At 38.4% G+C, this 13,363-nt stretch overlaps 1 protein-coding gene across 3 annotated transcripts in view; it reads left to right on the forward strand.

The window, feature by feature from the left end:
• Positions 1-13,087, forward strand: part of LOC112045140 (uncharacterized) — a 219,469-nt gene extending 206,382 nt beyond the window's left edge. For all 3 annotated transcript variants that reach the window (XM_052883154.1, XM_052883153.1, XM_024081224.2), the window contains 9 exons: positions 605-719; positions 1,110-1,237; positions 2,018-2,133; positions 2,764-2,873; positions 3,343-3,479; positions 4,739-4,837; positions 5,365-5,481; positions 6,266-6,487; positions 7,023-13,087. In XM_052883154.1, coding sequence (XP_052739114.1) covers positions 605-719; positions 1,110-1,237; positions 2,018-2,133; positions 2,764-2,873; positions 3,343-3,479; positions 4,739-4,837; positions 5,365-5,481; positions 6,266-6,487; positions 7,023-7,117 — 1,139 coding nt within the window. In that variant the 3' untranslated portion in view covers positions 7,118-13,087. The remainder of the gene's footprint in view (positions 1-604; positions 720-1,109; positions 1,238-2,017; positions 2,134-2,763; positions 2,874-3,342; positions 3,480-4,738; positions 4,838-5,364; positions 5,482-6,265; positions 6,488-7,022) is intronic.
• Positions 13,088-13,363: the final 276 nt, after the last annotated feature.

Genomic DNA, 13,363 nt, shown 5'->3' on the forward strand with positions numbered 1-13,363 from the left:
TTTCGTTAAAATCCGTCTAGTAGTTTTTGTTTCTATAATGAACATACAGACAAAACATTTTACTGATTGCATTTTTGGCATCAGTGTCGATCACTAATCACCCCCTGATAGTTATTTTTGAAATATATTTTACTAGCTGACGCCGCCCGGTTTTACCCGCTTGATTACCGTTCCCGTAGGAATATGGGGATAATATATAGCCTTCCTCGATAAATGGGCTATCTAACACAGAAAGAATTTTTCAAATCGGACGTGACCTGCAAATGCATTAACTCAAGCCTTTTTAATGTGAGAAGAACTGAAAGAACCGTGTGATTTTCAGACAGTTCATTCTCGTGGTTCTTTTAGAAACGGCTTTAATTAAAACGTCACTGTCTTGGCACCGCCTTCAAATTGATCAGAAGGCAGCACATACAATGTTATTTTTTACTTTTTATTTTAGTGGAAACATTTATGTGATTTTGAAGTCGGTGGTTTTCTTTTTTATTATTTTTTTTTAAAACATTAATATGCCACCTGGAGCAATATCCCTTAATTAATAACGAGTATTGTTTGCTATTATATAAAACTAAACTTTTAAATGCAATAACTAACTACTTTTCAGTGGAAGAGTTAGTGTGCCTGGCCGTTTGGAAGGAGGGATCGACTAGATATCTGGTGGGGCAGATCTCACAGGTGCAGAGGAGAAACTCCATCGCTTCTGATGAAGATACATACAGGTAAAACTTATTTATTTATTATAATTATTCTAAGAAAAAATTTCGTTTCAGTTCTTAGTACAGTTTTGTAAGAAGAACATAGTAAAATCGAGAAAGGTATAGTTCTGGCACATAGAGAGGAAAGGGAGACTAACAAAATTGATTCATAGGACGAAGGTCTTATGAATCCCTTTATTGAATAAGGAAATGTTAAAGGGAAAGACTAAGGTAAAGTCTCAAGTAAGGTCAGGAACACCCTAAACCGACGAACTTGTCAGAAAGGTTTAATGATAATTATGAGATGAGTATGAAATAAGCAAGTTTGGGAATGTAGGCGTGATATGATACGTATGTAATTTACATTGTAAAACATTCTGACAGATTTTAATCAGTATTTCTATTTGATTGCAGATGCTTCATATACAAAGGGCAGCACAGCGACAAGAGCACGTCGTACTTCATAGCGCAGTCGGGCGACGCCACGTGCAACGGCCTGTCCTCGCCCACGGACGGCAGTCGCACCATGAAACTTACCACCAGTATGTTGCCTACCAACTGTACCTATAACTGTATCTGTAAGCAAACCTCTGAACTGTAATAAATGGCATCCATTTGTTGGAGACATCCAGTCAACCCACACAAAACGTTTTGCATCAACGTTTCTAATAAGAATTGCTAAGATGTGGAATGCTCTGCCCGCGTCTGTTGCTGAGTGATTAGGCATCTTCTAGGCAAGTGCTCTTCATCTTAGACCTCATCATTGGTTTCCATCAGGCATGATTGTAGTCAAGCGTAGACCTATGGAATGAATACACCTGCCGCCCGCTCCTCTGTCACTCCCCTCTGTCGTCATTCCCCGCTCCTCGTGTCGAGGACTCGGTTTTGTGGTTCATTTTCAAATTCTGTAATATCTCGCTGCTTCAGGCAGTGCATGTTGCCAGTGATGGCCGACGGATCCGGAGGATATCTACTGAAGAGTCAAAGTCACCGTCATAGCTCAACAAGGACACCCTAGATTTCTTTCCCCCCGTCGCCTGCATATCATGGGGGCGACGGGGGAAAGACTGCGCGGGTGTGAAATCGTGCGTGTGGAGAAGTGGGGTGCATCAATCGTGGTTTTTCATTCATCGCTACACGCCCCCCGGCCCGCGCGGAAGTGTTACGAACTAAGTTGCCAAGCTATACAACGAAATTTTTATATTTTAGATGTTACATTGTCATGCAAGTTCCTTGAACAACATTTTTACTGTTGAATTGTACGTTACAATGACATGCAAGTTCCTTGAACAACATTTTTACTGTTGAATTGTACCAAACAGGTGACGATGAGCACAACCGCTGCCACTTCCCGAGCTGGATCGTGGATCACCACAAGTGGTTCAGTCTGGACCACACGCACCAGTACCACTTCACCACCAAGAATGCGACGCTCAAGGTGAGTGCGGCGCGCACGAACTTATGAAAAGTGTACAATTTTGTTGCTTTGCATTGTAAAAGGGGGGTGTTGCAACACTTAATCAAAAATACGAGAATCTTAACAATTAATGTCTAAAATTAAAACCAATGGTTTCATTGGTACCTGGAAAATTTTAAAATTCTTGCCGAATTAATTTTTCCGGGAAATAAGCCCAGGTATGTGTTAATTCATCTCCATTCCACATTTTAGCCAATTATGTACAGTAATTGTGGCTTGAAGAACTAAGGAAGTATTCATTCATCATTCACTTACTTGAAAACATGAATAGAATTTTTTTTTAATTTCCCACCATAATAAAAATAAATAAATAAAAATAAAATTTGTTTATTTCAGGCCATTGACCCATACAGTGTTAGTAGTTAGTAAGATAATATTTTTCCCGGTTAAAAAAAAAAACCTGTGTCCACGGTACAAATATCTCCATTACAAATTTCAGTCAAATATGTACTTGACATTAGTTGTGGGTTGAAAAACTAATAAAGATTACACAAACTTTTGCCTTTATATTAGTGTGACACTTTCTTTAAATTTGTTGTTTTCGGAATTGTTGATTTTTTGCATTAATTTGTTGTATTGTTGATTTTTCAGATAATGAACACGGACGGTACATTTGAGGAGAAGCGCTTGGTGTGTCACTCGATCTTGGGCCACAAAGACAAGAAGTTCATCAAGTTGGTTGCTCATGTCACTCGGGGATGGTGAGTTTCGCTGTCACTATATAACTTACTGACTTCTGGACTTGGTTTAGTGTCCAGATAATCCAAAATGTCTGTGAGAAAAGATTATCTTATTTTCATATTTTTGTCTTTAACTATTAATCTCTTATTTTCTTTATCTTTGAATTGATGGTGATTGAAAGAATTTTGTAATATCATGTGTGTCAAACAGTGAAGGAAAACATCGTGAGTAAACCTGCATACCAGAGAATTTTCTTAATTCTCTGCGTGTGTGTAGTCTGCCAATCCGCATTGGTCCAGCGTAGAGGACTATTGGCCTAACCCCTCTCATTCTGAGAGGAGACTCGAGCTTAGCAGTGAGTCGATTAATGAATGGTTGATAACGAATTCGACATAAGTAACACAAAGTTGATACAGTTCGATTTTGTACTTTTAAATGAGCATGGTGTCTGGCTAAATGTAAATCTGTGAACAACATTAAACATTGCAGTGAATCGGGCCACGTGTGCCTGAAGTTCTACCGGCGCGAGGGGAACGTGTTGGAGCTGCAGCAGGGCTCCGGCCTGTGGGAGTCGCCGCAGGACGCCTGCGCCGAGCCCGACAACCCGCCCTTCGTCACGTTGATCAGTGAGTGTCCCTGCACTATAGCATCATCATCTTCTACATTTTTTTTTGGAGTTTACTCCCTGAGAGTCGATTTTTCATCTATAGCCCCCAGTATGAATAAAATATGGGCAGTATAATCAATGAACGAGTGACAGCGTTAGGTTTTGTGCGCAATTTTATTATCTAGCGCCTATTCTGCGCACCTTTCACCGTGCGCTGCTATTGGCGAGCGCGAACGCCGCGACCTGCTGCTCCTCGGTTTCACCTTTCACTTTTCAGGCGTTAGTATTAAAAAGATAAAGTAGATCTGAAAGAGTAAACTCTATTCGTGTGTCGGAGCTGACACACACATTTTTTTATTCTTTACAAGTTAGCCTTTGAGTACAATCTCACCTGATGGTAAGTGATGATGCAATCTAAGATCGAAGCGGGCTAACTTGTTAGGAGTAGGATGAAAATCCACACTCCTTTCGGTTTCTATGCGACATCGTACCGGAACGCTAAATCGCTTAGCGGTGCGTATTTGTCGGAGGGTGGTAGCTAGCCACGGCCGAAGCCTCCCACCAGCCAGACTTGAACCAATTAAGAAAACCTAAATCGGCCCAGCCTGGGATCAAACCCAGGACCCCTCCGTCTTGTAAATCCACCGCGCATACCACTGCGCCACGGAGGCCGTCAAATACATCATATTCATCATTAGGATCATTATTATCAAGGCGAACTAGTACCAAAGTTAGGAGTAGGTGCTGACTCCGTCACACAACTGCCGACGCAGACTACCTCATACGGTTAAATATGCAGATACTACATACGTTCCACTAGTAAACTGCGAAAACTGGTCTATCTGCTTTGAGTCACAATCATCATCATCATCATTATATCAGCCGATAGACGTCCATTGTCCTGCATGGGCTTTTTGTGGCTGTCTGATGTCGTCAATTCACCTGGTGGGGGGGTCGACTAAAGTGTTGGTCGACCCCCCCACCTAGGTGCTTTCTAGTGCGGTGTCGTCATTCCAACACTTTGGGACCCCAACGTCCATCGGCTCCTCGAACTATGTGCCCCGCCCATTGCCACTTCAGTTTCGCGACTCGTTGACGGTGACTTCACCTTTTAGTCACAGGAGTCACAGTACAGATATTAATTACTATACAACATTAAAAGCGGGGATTACTAAGAAGGCAGTCAGTCCTGTACATAGAGATGTTACATGTTTATAATAGATTTCTTCCCCCCACCCAATTTCCTTTTTTGGTAAAAACTGTAATGTTTATTTGCAGCGACATCGCTGACGCCGATGCCGTGTCCGATACAGGGCCGGTACAGCGTGCAGAGCTCGCTAGCTGACCGCCGCCTGCGCAGGCAGCAGCTGTCTTCTGGTGAGTGGACGTTGTAGGGACGTCCTTTCATTCCCGATCATACCTGAGAATTCTCCATGTTTTTATGATGAAGCATCGGAGTAAGCTACGAGTAGGCGCAGACTCCGTCACACAGCTGACGGCACGGACTACCTCATACGGTTATACGATTCATATATTACTAATAGGTCTAGGTCCATCACACCTCGAGCAGGCCCCAGGAATTGGTTTCCCTTTAGAATGCTTCAACACTCGCCTTACCTGCCCTACATCTTCTCCAATCCCACACTAAACAATTTATGATAAATAATAATTAGAACGCAAAACGTTATTGCATAAAGCGACTAACACGACTGGCAGCGTGACGACGTCTACGCTGCCTTACAAACAACTGAGCACAAACGCTAACGCATGTAAAACTAAAAAAATGTATGGGATTGACAGAGAGACGACGCAACGCGCCGTGTGCACAGGCTTTTATAGGAGAAGGGGAACCCACCATGTTGCTTCAATGTGGGTTGTTGATGATTATAATGTATGATTTCCAGTGGACTCGGAGTCGGAGTCAGCGGCGGAGTGCGTGGCCGGCGACTACGACAGCGCCAGCATCGGCTGCGGGCAGGGACAGGACACCATCGAGTTCAAGTCCTCCTGCACCAACACAGGTACAGCAAATATATCAAAGATACATACATGCACACTCAGATCTAAAACATAAGACTGAGTTGAGACTGAGTCGTATTATAAACAGAGTCTCACGGTTTCCATTCCCGTTAGATTACGGGAAGAAAATATAGTCTATGATATTCCCTGATAATGTAGCTTTCTATTGTTAAAATAATATTTCAAATCGATCCAGTAGTTATCGAGTTTATATGTAGCAAATACAAAAATACAAATCTTTCCTGTTTATAATATTACAGCGAGTAGATAAACAGTAGGTGTTTCGAAGCGTGCTTGTAGATACATTCTGGGCTCATACGTGGGCTTCCGTTCCGACAATCAGTTCCTGACTGCTGGACGTAATGCCAAACGTCCAATGTGTACTTTTAGCAGACTCAAAAGTGATTACAAAAATAAGAAAACTAATGTCGAACAAAGCTTATGATTCACAACATTTGTCAGGACAACTTAATTAACAAATTAAACTGTAACCAAAATAAGCCCTAGAACGGCAGAGAATGACCTTGAGTGAAGTCACGCACTTGTGAAAGTTGTGTGTAGGATTAAAGGATCCTTTAATTGTTGTTCGTTTTCCACTCAAGTCACTCTTCCCGCCTATCCCAATTATCCCATAAAGAATTACACAACAAGAGATGTGGACGGCTCGAACGTCACGACTGAAGCCGTCCGTACCGTAAATTACTTTTAGTGTAAATATTAATACAGTTCTCATTACATGTAATCACTTCGACAATGAGCTCGTGCTGATAGAGTCGTCTCCCGCAGTGTACACGTGCTACGGCAGCTGGCGCGAGGGCGCGCGCGGGTTCGTGATCGCGGCGCCGCTCGCCCGCCCGCCCGCGCGCCCGCGCACCTTCTGCTTCAGCTACACGCACCACAACGAGTCCGCGGGCGGCGCCGTGCGGCTGAGCGCCGTGCCGCGCGCGTGCGACCGCGACGCGCTGCCGGGCCGACACGGCGACAAGGCCTATAACCTCACCAGCAACGGTAACTGTCACCCGACACACTGAGCGGTGTCGCACAGTCGTCACAAGCAATTGTAACTGTCACCGACACACTGAGTGGTGTCGCACAGTCCTCACCAGCAACGGTAACTGTCACCGACACACTGAGTGGTGTCGCACAGTCCTCACCAGCAACGGCAACTGTCACCCGACACACTGAGTGGTGTCGCACAGTCCTCACCAGCAACGGTAACTGTCACCGTCCACTGAGTGGTGTCGCACAGTCCTCACTAGCAACGGCAACTGTCACCCGACACACTGAGTGGTGTCGCACAGTCCTCACCAGCAACGGTAACTGTCACCGTCCACTGAGTGGTGTCGCACAGTCCTCATCAGCAACGGTGACTGTCACCCGACACACTGAGTGGTGTCGCACAGTCTTTTCTTTCAGTTTACAGAATGCGTAAACTTAGTCTCACAAAGTTTGACGGACCTAACACATACTTTCACATTTTTTCTAATATACACAAGAGATTTGCCTTTTTGGTGGAAATTAATTAAAACATTTAATTTTGCAGGCACGTGCGAGCAGAGCAGCAAGTACAGCGTCGCGACGCGGCTCACGCCCGCCATCACGCTCATCGCGCTGCTGGTGGGCACCGCCTCCAGATGATATGACCACTAGCCGCTAGAAGTGTCTCGGACGCTGACCACACAGACACAACACTAGGTTTATTTTCATTATTGTGACGCGCCCAACTTGTAGTCCTCTCTGAGATAAACTAATTTATTTATGTTTTTAATTTTAATTCTACGTTAGACTGTCCTGTTGATTCAATAGCTCAGTTTCTGTGGACCATTAAAGCCCATGTTTGACTCTTGATTCTAACAGAATGTTAAGTCAACACCTTTATAACTTTATTTATTGATTTATTAATTTATTTCTTGAGAATACACATTACACAGTATAATTATGTATTCGACCACTCCTGGCGTGCAACAGTTACAAAGACACGAATAATTAAAATAAAAAAGACAATAGTTAAATCAAACATAATTTTGCGAAGACTGGCATAAGAACTTTGGCTTACGGCAACAAGTGTACAAAAAGACGGTAGAAACGAGTAGTGATCAGTGGCGTTACTAAAGGGTGGCAAAGCGAGACCCCAGCTAAAGAGACTCGTAAGTCTAAATAAACAAATACAAATCTTTATTGTTACAAGATTTTAGCAATAGATTCGTTTAGATCTTTTGGGCATGATGGATATCCGAGGACCACAAAATTCGAAGAATGTTAATCATTTCATTTCATCTGGTTCTAAATATTGAGATTGAGGTTGGTCCTCATTCGAGAAATTCAACACAGGCCTCAAAATTATAGTTACCCCACTGGTTACAGTAACTCCAGTAAAAATAGTCCATCTGTTCTGGGAATTCCGATTTACTTAGGATGTAGTGATGGCACATAATGTAAGATGTATATGACAAAACCTGTGAATTCTAATTATTATTTTTAGTGATTTTGATTTGTATCATAAACTGAAAGTTTTCAAAAGAAATAACATTTTCGTCATGTATTTTTTTCGGTAACGTGTAGGCCCCAAATTTCATCTAGATGAGTAACAGAATGATCTTCAATTCATTCAAAGAACAGTTTTTTATTCCTTTTCTTGAGAGATACGGACAGAGAGCAATTCTGTCGTGTCCTTGAGAAAACAAGGTGTTCTCTGTTTAGAGAACAACATCACCTTGTTCTCGTGGAGAGAAAAAATGTAGTTTGTATTTTTTTTGAAGGTTGTAGTTTTTTTGAGGGAGGTTAAACCGCTTCGTAACGTAACGTGTTACGGCACCACTATGTCTGATTTCGTTACACTCACGCATATGCCAGCAAGTTTATTGCGTTACTGACAGGTCGTGATCAAATGGACGATGTAACTTCTGACTTGTGTACAAGGTTGTTGAACTGCGCTGTTTCAAGGTTATGCTAACAGTTTGTCTTTGCAGTGATGAGGCAAAAAACGATGCAATTGTAATTGTGTGTTCCATTCGATCACAACCTGTCAAAAACGCAATCCCTAAACAGTCGGATATTAAGTTATCTCTTCTGTCGAGCGTTCCAAGACACACACGTTTTTTTTTAATGGTGAGATAAGACAGTAGGTACTATTAAATTCTTTTCACTGTACACAAGTTAGTTTGTAACTTCCATGTTTTATAGATATAGAACTACAAGTTTGGCGCTACCGTATATCAGTGTTCATTAATAAGTATTTTAATTCTTTTGACGATACTTTACATTTTTGATTTTCATGTTTTCGTCAGACCCGCAAATATATTCTTGACTTGTTAGGTAGTATGACGTTTATTAAATTATCAATTGTTAACGTAATCCCAAAAAAAAATACGTTAAGATATATAAAAAAAAATTGTCTTCTACCGGTCTCGACATTATCAGAGACCTATGTTATACGCGATATCGTGTTCTAGGAATGGATTTGGGCGATCGAAATTGATCGGAATGGATAGAAATTCTAAAATAGCGTAAACAATACGTTGGCTTTGATTGTGATAATAAGGGAGATAATTTTAAACCGCTAGGGGCTTGTAATATACCATGAATACTCGGTTATATTTGAATGATACTTTGAAGTACTTCACTCAACTGCTAGGAGCGTTGTTGTCATGCAAATATTTCACGGGAACTTTGAATATACACCGCGCGCATAGTTGGTTACTCAAAGACGCTTGGACCGATTTCAAAAATTCTTTTTTTGTTTGAAACGGTATAGTCCCCATTTGGTCCCATTGCCATCATGTCAAGGCTTAGCACCGCCTTCATACTGATCAGCAGGTAGAACGTATTATGATGTTATTTATCGCTTTTTTTGTTTAGTGGGTACGTTTTTAGGTTTTGAAGTCGGTTGTATTTTTTTTATTAAATTTTTTTCTTTCTTACTTTCTTATTTCTTGATAAATTATATCCACAATCTGTCTCAAAGACACACGGATTTATTATATAATGATTTTTCATTTATTTTGATGAACTTCCGCAAAGTAACGCCTGCTTCTATCCAACACGGATTTATGTTTTACTAGATTCCGTCGTCTATCCAAGTCGCTAAGTACCAATGTTATTTTATTTCATAAAAAATAGTATACGTATTAAAGTGTTTAAATTGAGGGTATATTCTAGTTACTAAATAGTTTGTCTACTATTTTAAATTTTAATGAAATCAAAGTTTTGTTTACAATAGCCATTAACCCTAATGACGCTATGCAATTGAAATTATTTTGTAATTGGATGTCCCAAAATATCTAACTCTCGTGACGTTATCATACGAATAGGTTGCAGTAATTGGTTTGGTTTCATACAAGTGACTTTTAGCTAAATATAAGTCCGTGGTTGCGCTAAAGTAATAGACGCCTAGAAGTTGGTGGACACAGGGTGTCCGCAATTCATCTTTAACCATCATTAACAGTCGAATTCATAGACATACGGGCACCCCTAGGGGGCAATTCGCTGAGTGTCGAATTCTCAAACGCATAGAGTTTAAAGTCGACACTCAGCGGGTGAAAAATCCCCTGGGGGCACCCCCACAACGTCTACGAATTCCACTGTGAGAGTCACTGCTTGACATATGCCTCATGTATAAAGTGGAGCCGCCAGCATCCAGCGGCTCCCTGCAACCAATCAACACTGAGGTTTCCGGTGCGAGTCCCCATTTAACCTTAGGACCCCATAGGCTCTTCAAACCATGTGCCCCGCCCATTGGCACTTCAGCTAGCATACAATGACTGCAGACCAATTATTTGCGCTCGGTGTATAATCATTGCAGTACTAACTTCTTGCGTTGTGTTTTGGCAGCTTTTTATGTTTTATTATGTTTTATTTAGATAATAATATTGATTGCGTATTGTTAATACGTACCTATTTATTGATTACTTGTCTATATTACAATATTGTTGTGACTGTTTTGGAAAAATTTAATTGTACCAGTAGACAGTATCCAGTGATTTCAGAACAATCGAGGCTGATTGAATTGAGCACAAAATATGTTTTTGTGTTCCCAAATCGCATATTTTATTTGGTTCTAAAAATCTTCAAAACAGTTACAACTCCTTTCTATAGGGCTTTTAAGTGACTTAAAATTATTTATCTATGCACATAAAATTACTATTCGACGATTTACAACCGATTTTAGAAGTCATAATCGGTCGTTGACAAATCGGTCATGCATGATATGTTAAATGTGTTTACGTGTGTAGATAAATCGGCCCGTTTCCTACATTATTATTATTATTGTAATAATTTTAGGTTAGGTCGGGAACTAAACAGAGTTGAACAGAAACGAAGTTACGTGATCAAATTGTAAATATAAGATGGTATTAGAGAATAAATTAAATATGCATTTATGGAACTTGTTGCAACTTTCAGATTGACGATCGCATTATTTTACAAATAAATATGTGAATAAGTGTTTTATTGTAACAGTTTCCCCGATTATTTTGTTTAAAAGTTATCAATAATAAACGACAAGAGAAGATAATAAAAAAATAGTTTGAAAACAGAGGAAAATAAATATGTAGTCTATTTATAAGCAGTACTTATGGATAGATATCCAAAAACATTAAAACTATTTTATTATAAGGTTATAATAAAATAATTTTAAATGTTTTTTTTTTCACATTTTAAGCAAGTATGAAGTATAAATTACCATTTCAAAAATGTAGAATCACATAACGAAGTTATATTTGATGTAGGAGTTAGAATTAGTAAAATATAATCCACAATATACTTTTGTATGAAGGTTCCTATGAATTCCCGTATATTCATAGGTTCTTTAAACATCTTTCTGTTGAAATATATACCATTCACATTGGGCCCCAATTAATTTTGATACAGGGACCCTCCAAGACACGTTATTAAGTTTTAACTGTGACTCAGTTATATATAAAATAAAGTATGTATAATCGCCAATCTGACTGTTGTCTGTGTATTTTTTGAACTTAATATCCCGCGTCTTTGAAAAAGATCGACGCCTCGTCCCCCATTTTGTACTTTTCGGGACTTTGTACATGTATATTATTTATAGGAAAAAACGCTTTTCAGGTATACATAATACTTATATATGGTATATTATGAAAGATTAAAAATAAGTCTAAAAATAAATAGATAGACATAAATGTAGAGAAATTGTGCTCAGCAGTGTTTTTAATGTCCATTTAGTTATCAGTTGCGTGTTTTTTTTTGTGTACTGAAAAGTAAAAAAATATTTTTTATAGTTTGTGCATTTTCGTTTGCGAGAGCCTGTATGAGAATGTTCTGTACTTTTTGTATTTATATTTAGTTTATATCAGCGACTTGTACCTTCCTTATATTTTTATTTTATGATATTTATTTTATTGTAATGAAATTACTGAATTTTACGCAGAAATAAGACGTCAAAATTCTGTATCTTTATTTTATTGTTGACAAGATTTGCCTTCTTGCCACTTTTTAAAGGTAAATCTTTCATTATACTTTATTCATGAATCATGGGGTAAAATAATGTAACTCAATTTATAATATGTTTAATGGAAATTGGGAATCTTCGTTTGAAAGACATTTAAATTGATTTTTAGACGCATTTGAGATTACGATCCTGTGACGTCATTTTCCTGTTATTTACTCGTATTAAGTACGATACGTTGTCGGCCATTTTTGTTCAGTTAGCTTGTTTGTAACGCTTCAGGCAAACACTGCTATACATAAATCTGACCAATAGTAGTTAAAAATGTAATTGCTCATAAAAATAGTGTGGAATTTTATTTGTGATATAAAAAATTACTTAAGAATGATTAAAAAATTAAATAATTAGTTATGTACATATTCACTAGACTCGAGTTCCTGACTTCGTGTTTCTTTTCCGACATTCTTTTGTGATAATCATTTTCGAGTTACTGGAAATACATAGTTGTAAGTGAATTGACAAATGCTTGCCTACATACACAAAACTATTATTTTAAATGGAAAAAAATATAAAAGTAGCCGAAAAATGATATTGTAAATAAAAACTTAGTTCATAATTTATATACAATCGATATTTTATAAGTGTAACGCATTTTTTAAATACAGGACGAGAAGTATTAATTTTTAAAAATAACCGAAGATAATAAATAGCGTTAGATATATTGAATTGAAATTAAAAAAAAAATATAAAGGATTATCTGGCAGCCATTTTTTAAATAAAAGTGTTATAAAATGCACAATATATTAAAGTAATTTTCACGATTTAGCATATAAGGCAGCTTTTGTTGGTTTACGTTTTATTTATTATTAAAGTAAGCGAAAATTTTTCACATTGTGAATATATTGCACAGAAGATTAATGTAAAAAAAATATTACGTAATACTCTATGGGAATTGTATTTTATCCGCTTGTAAATATATTATTTTTGGGCCACAGACCTATTTTTTTTTCTAATTCTTTTGTCAGCCTCAGAAAACGTTTTGTATAGCTGGTAAAGCCTCAATATATTTTTTTGGAAATAATTTCGGCTCTCGGTTCGTGTAAACGATTGATCATGCCATGGGATACGATTGTAACTACTAACGTGTAAGCCTATTATTATATTTTGATTACTGAAATATATTTAAAAATCAATTTCATTGTTTTATTTATTTATTAACTCCCAACTCCTAAAATCCAAGTTTATATAGAAATTGTTTTCTTAATAAAACTATAATAAAAAAATTATTGAAGTATAATTTTAAAAACAAAGCTTTGATAACAGGACAAATACTTTAATTGTATATATACCGTGGGAATACGGGGATAAATGAATATTGCCTATGTTACTCCCTGATTATCTTTCCATTGATGAAAGAATATTTCAAATCGGTCCAATAGTCTAAGCATTGAATAGGCTAAAACTATTTG

This window comes from Bicyclus anynana, chromosome 8 (genome assembly GCF_947172395.1).
Source record: "Bicyclus anynana chromosome 8, ilBicAnyn1.1, whole genome shotgun sequence".
NCBI classification, from domain to species: Eukaryota; Metazoa; Arthropoda; class Insecta; order Lepidoptera; family Nymphalidae; genus Bicyclus; species Bicyclus anynana.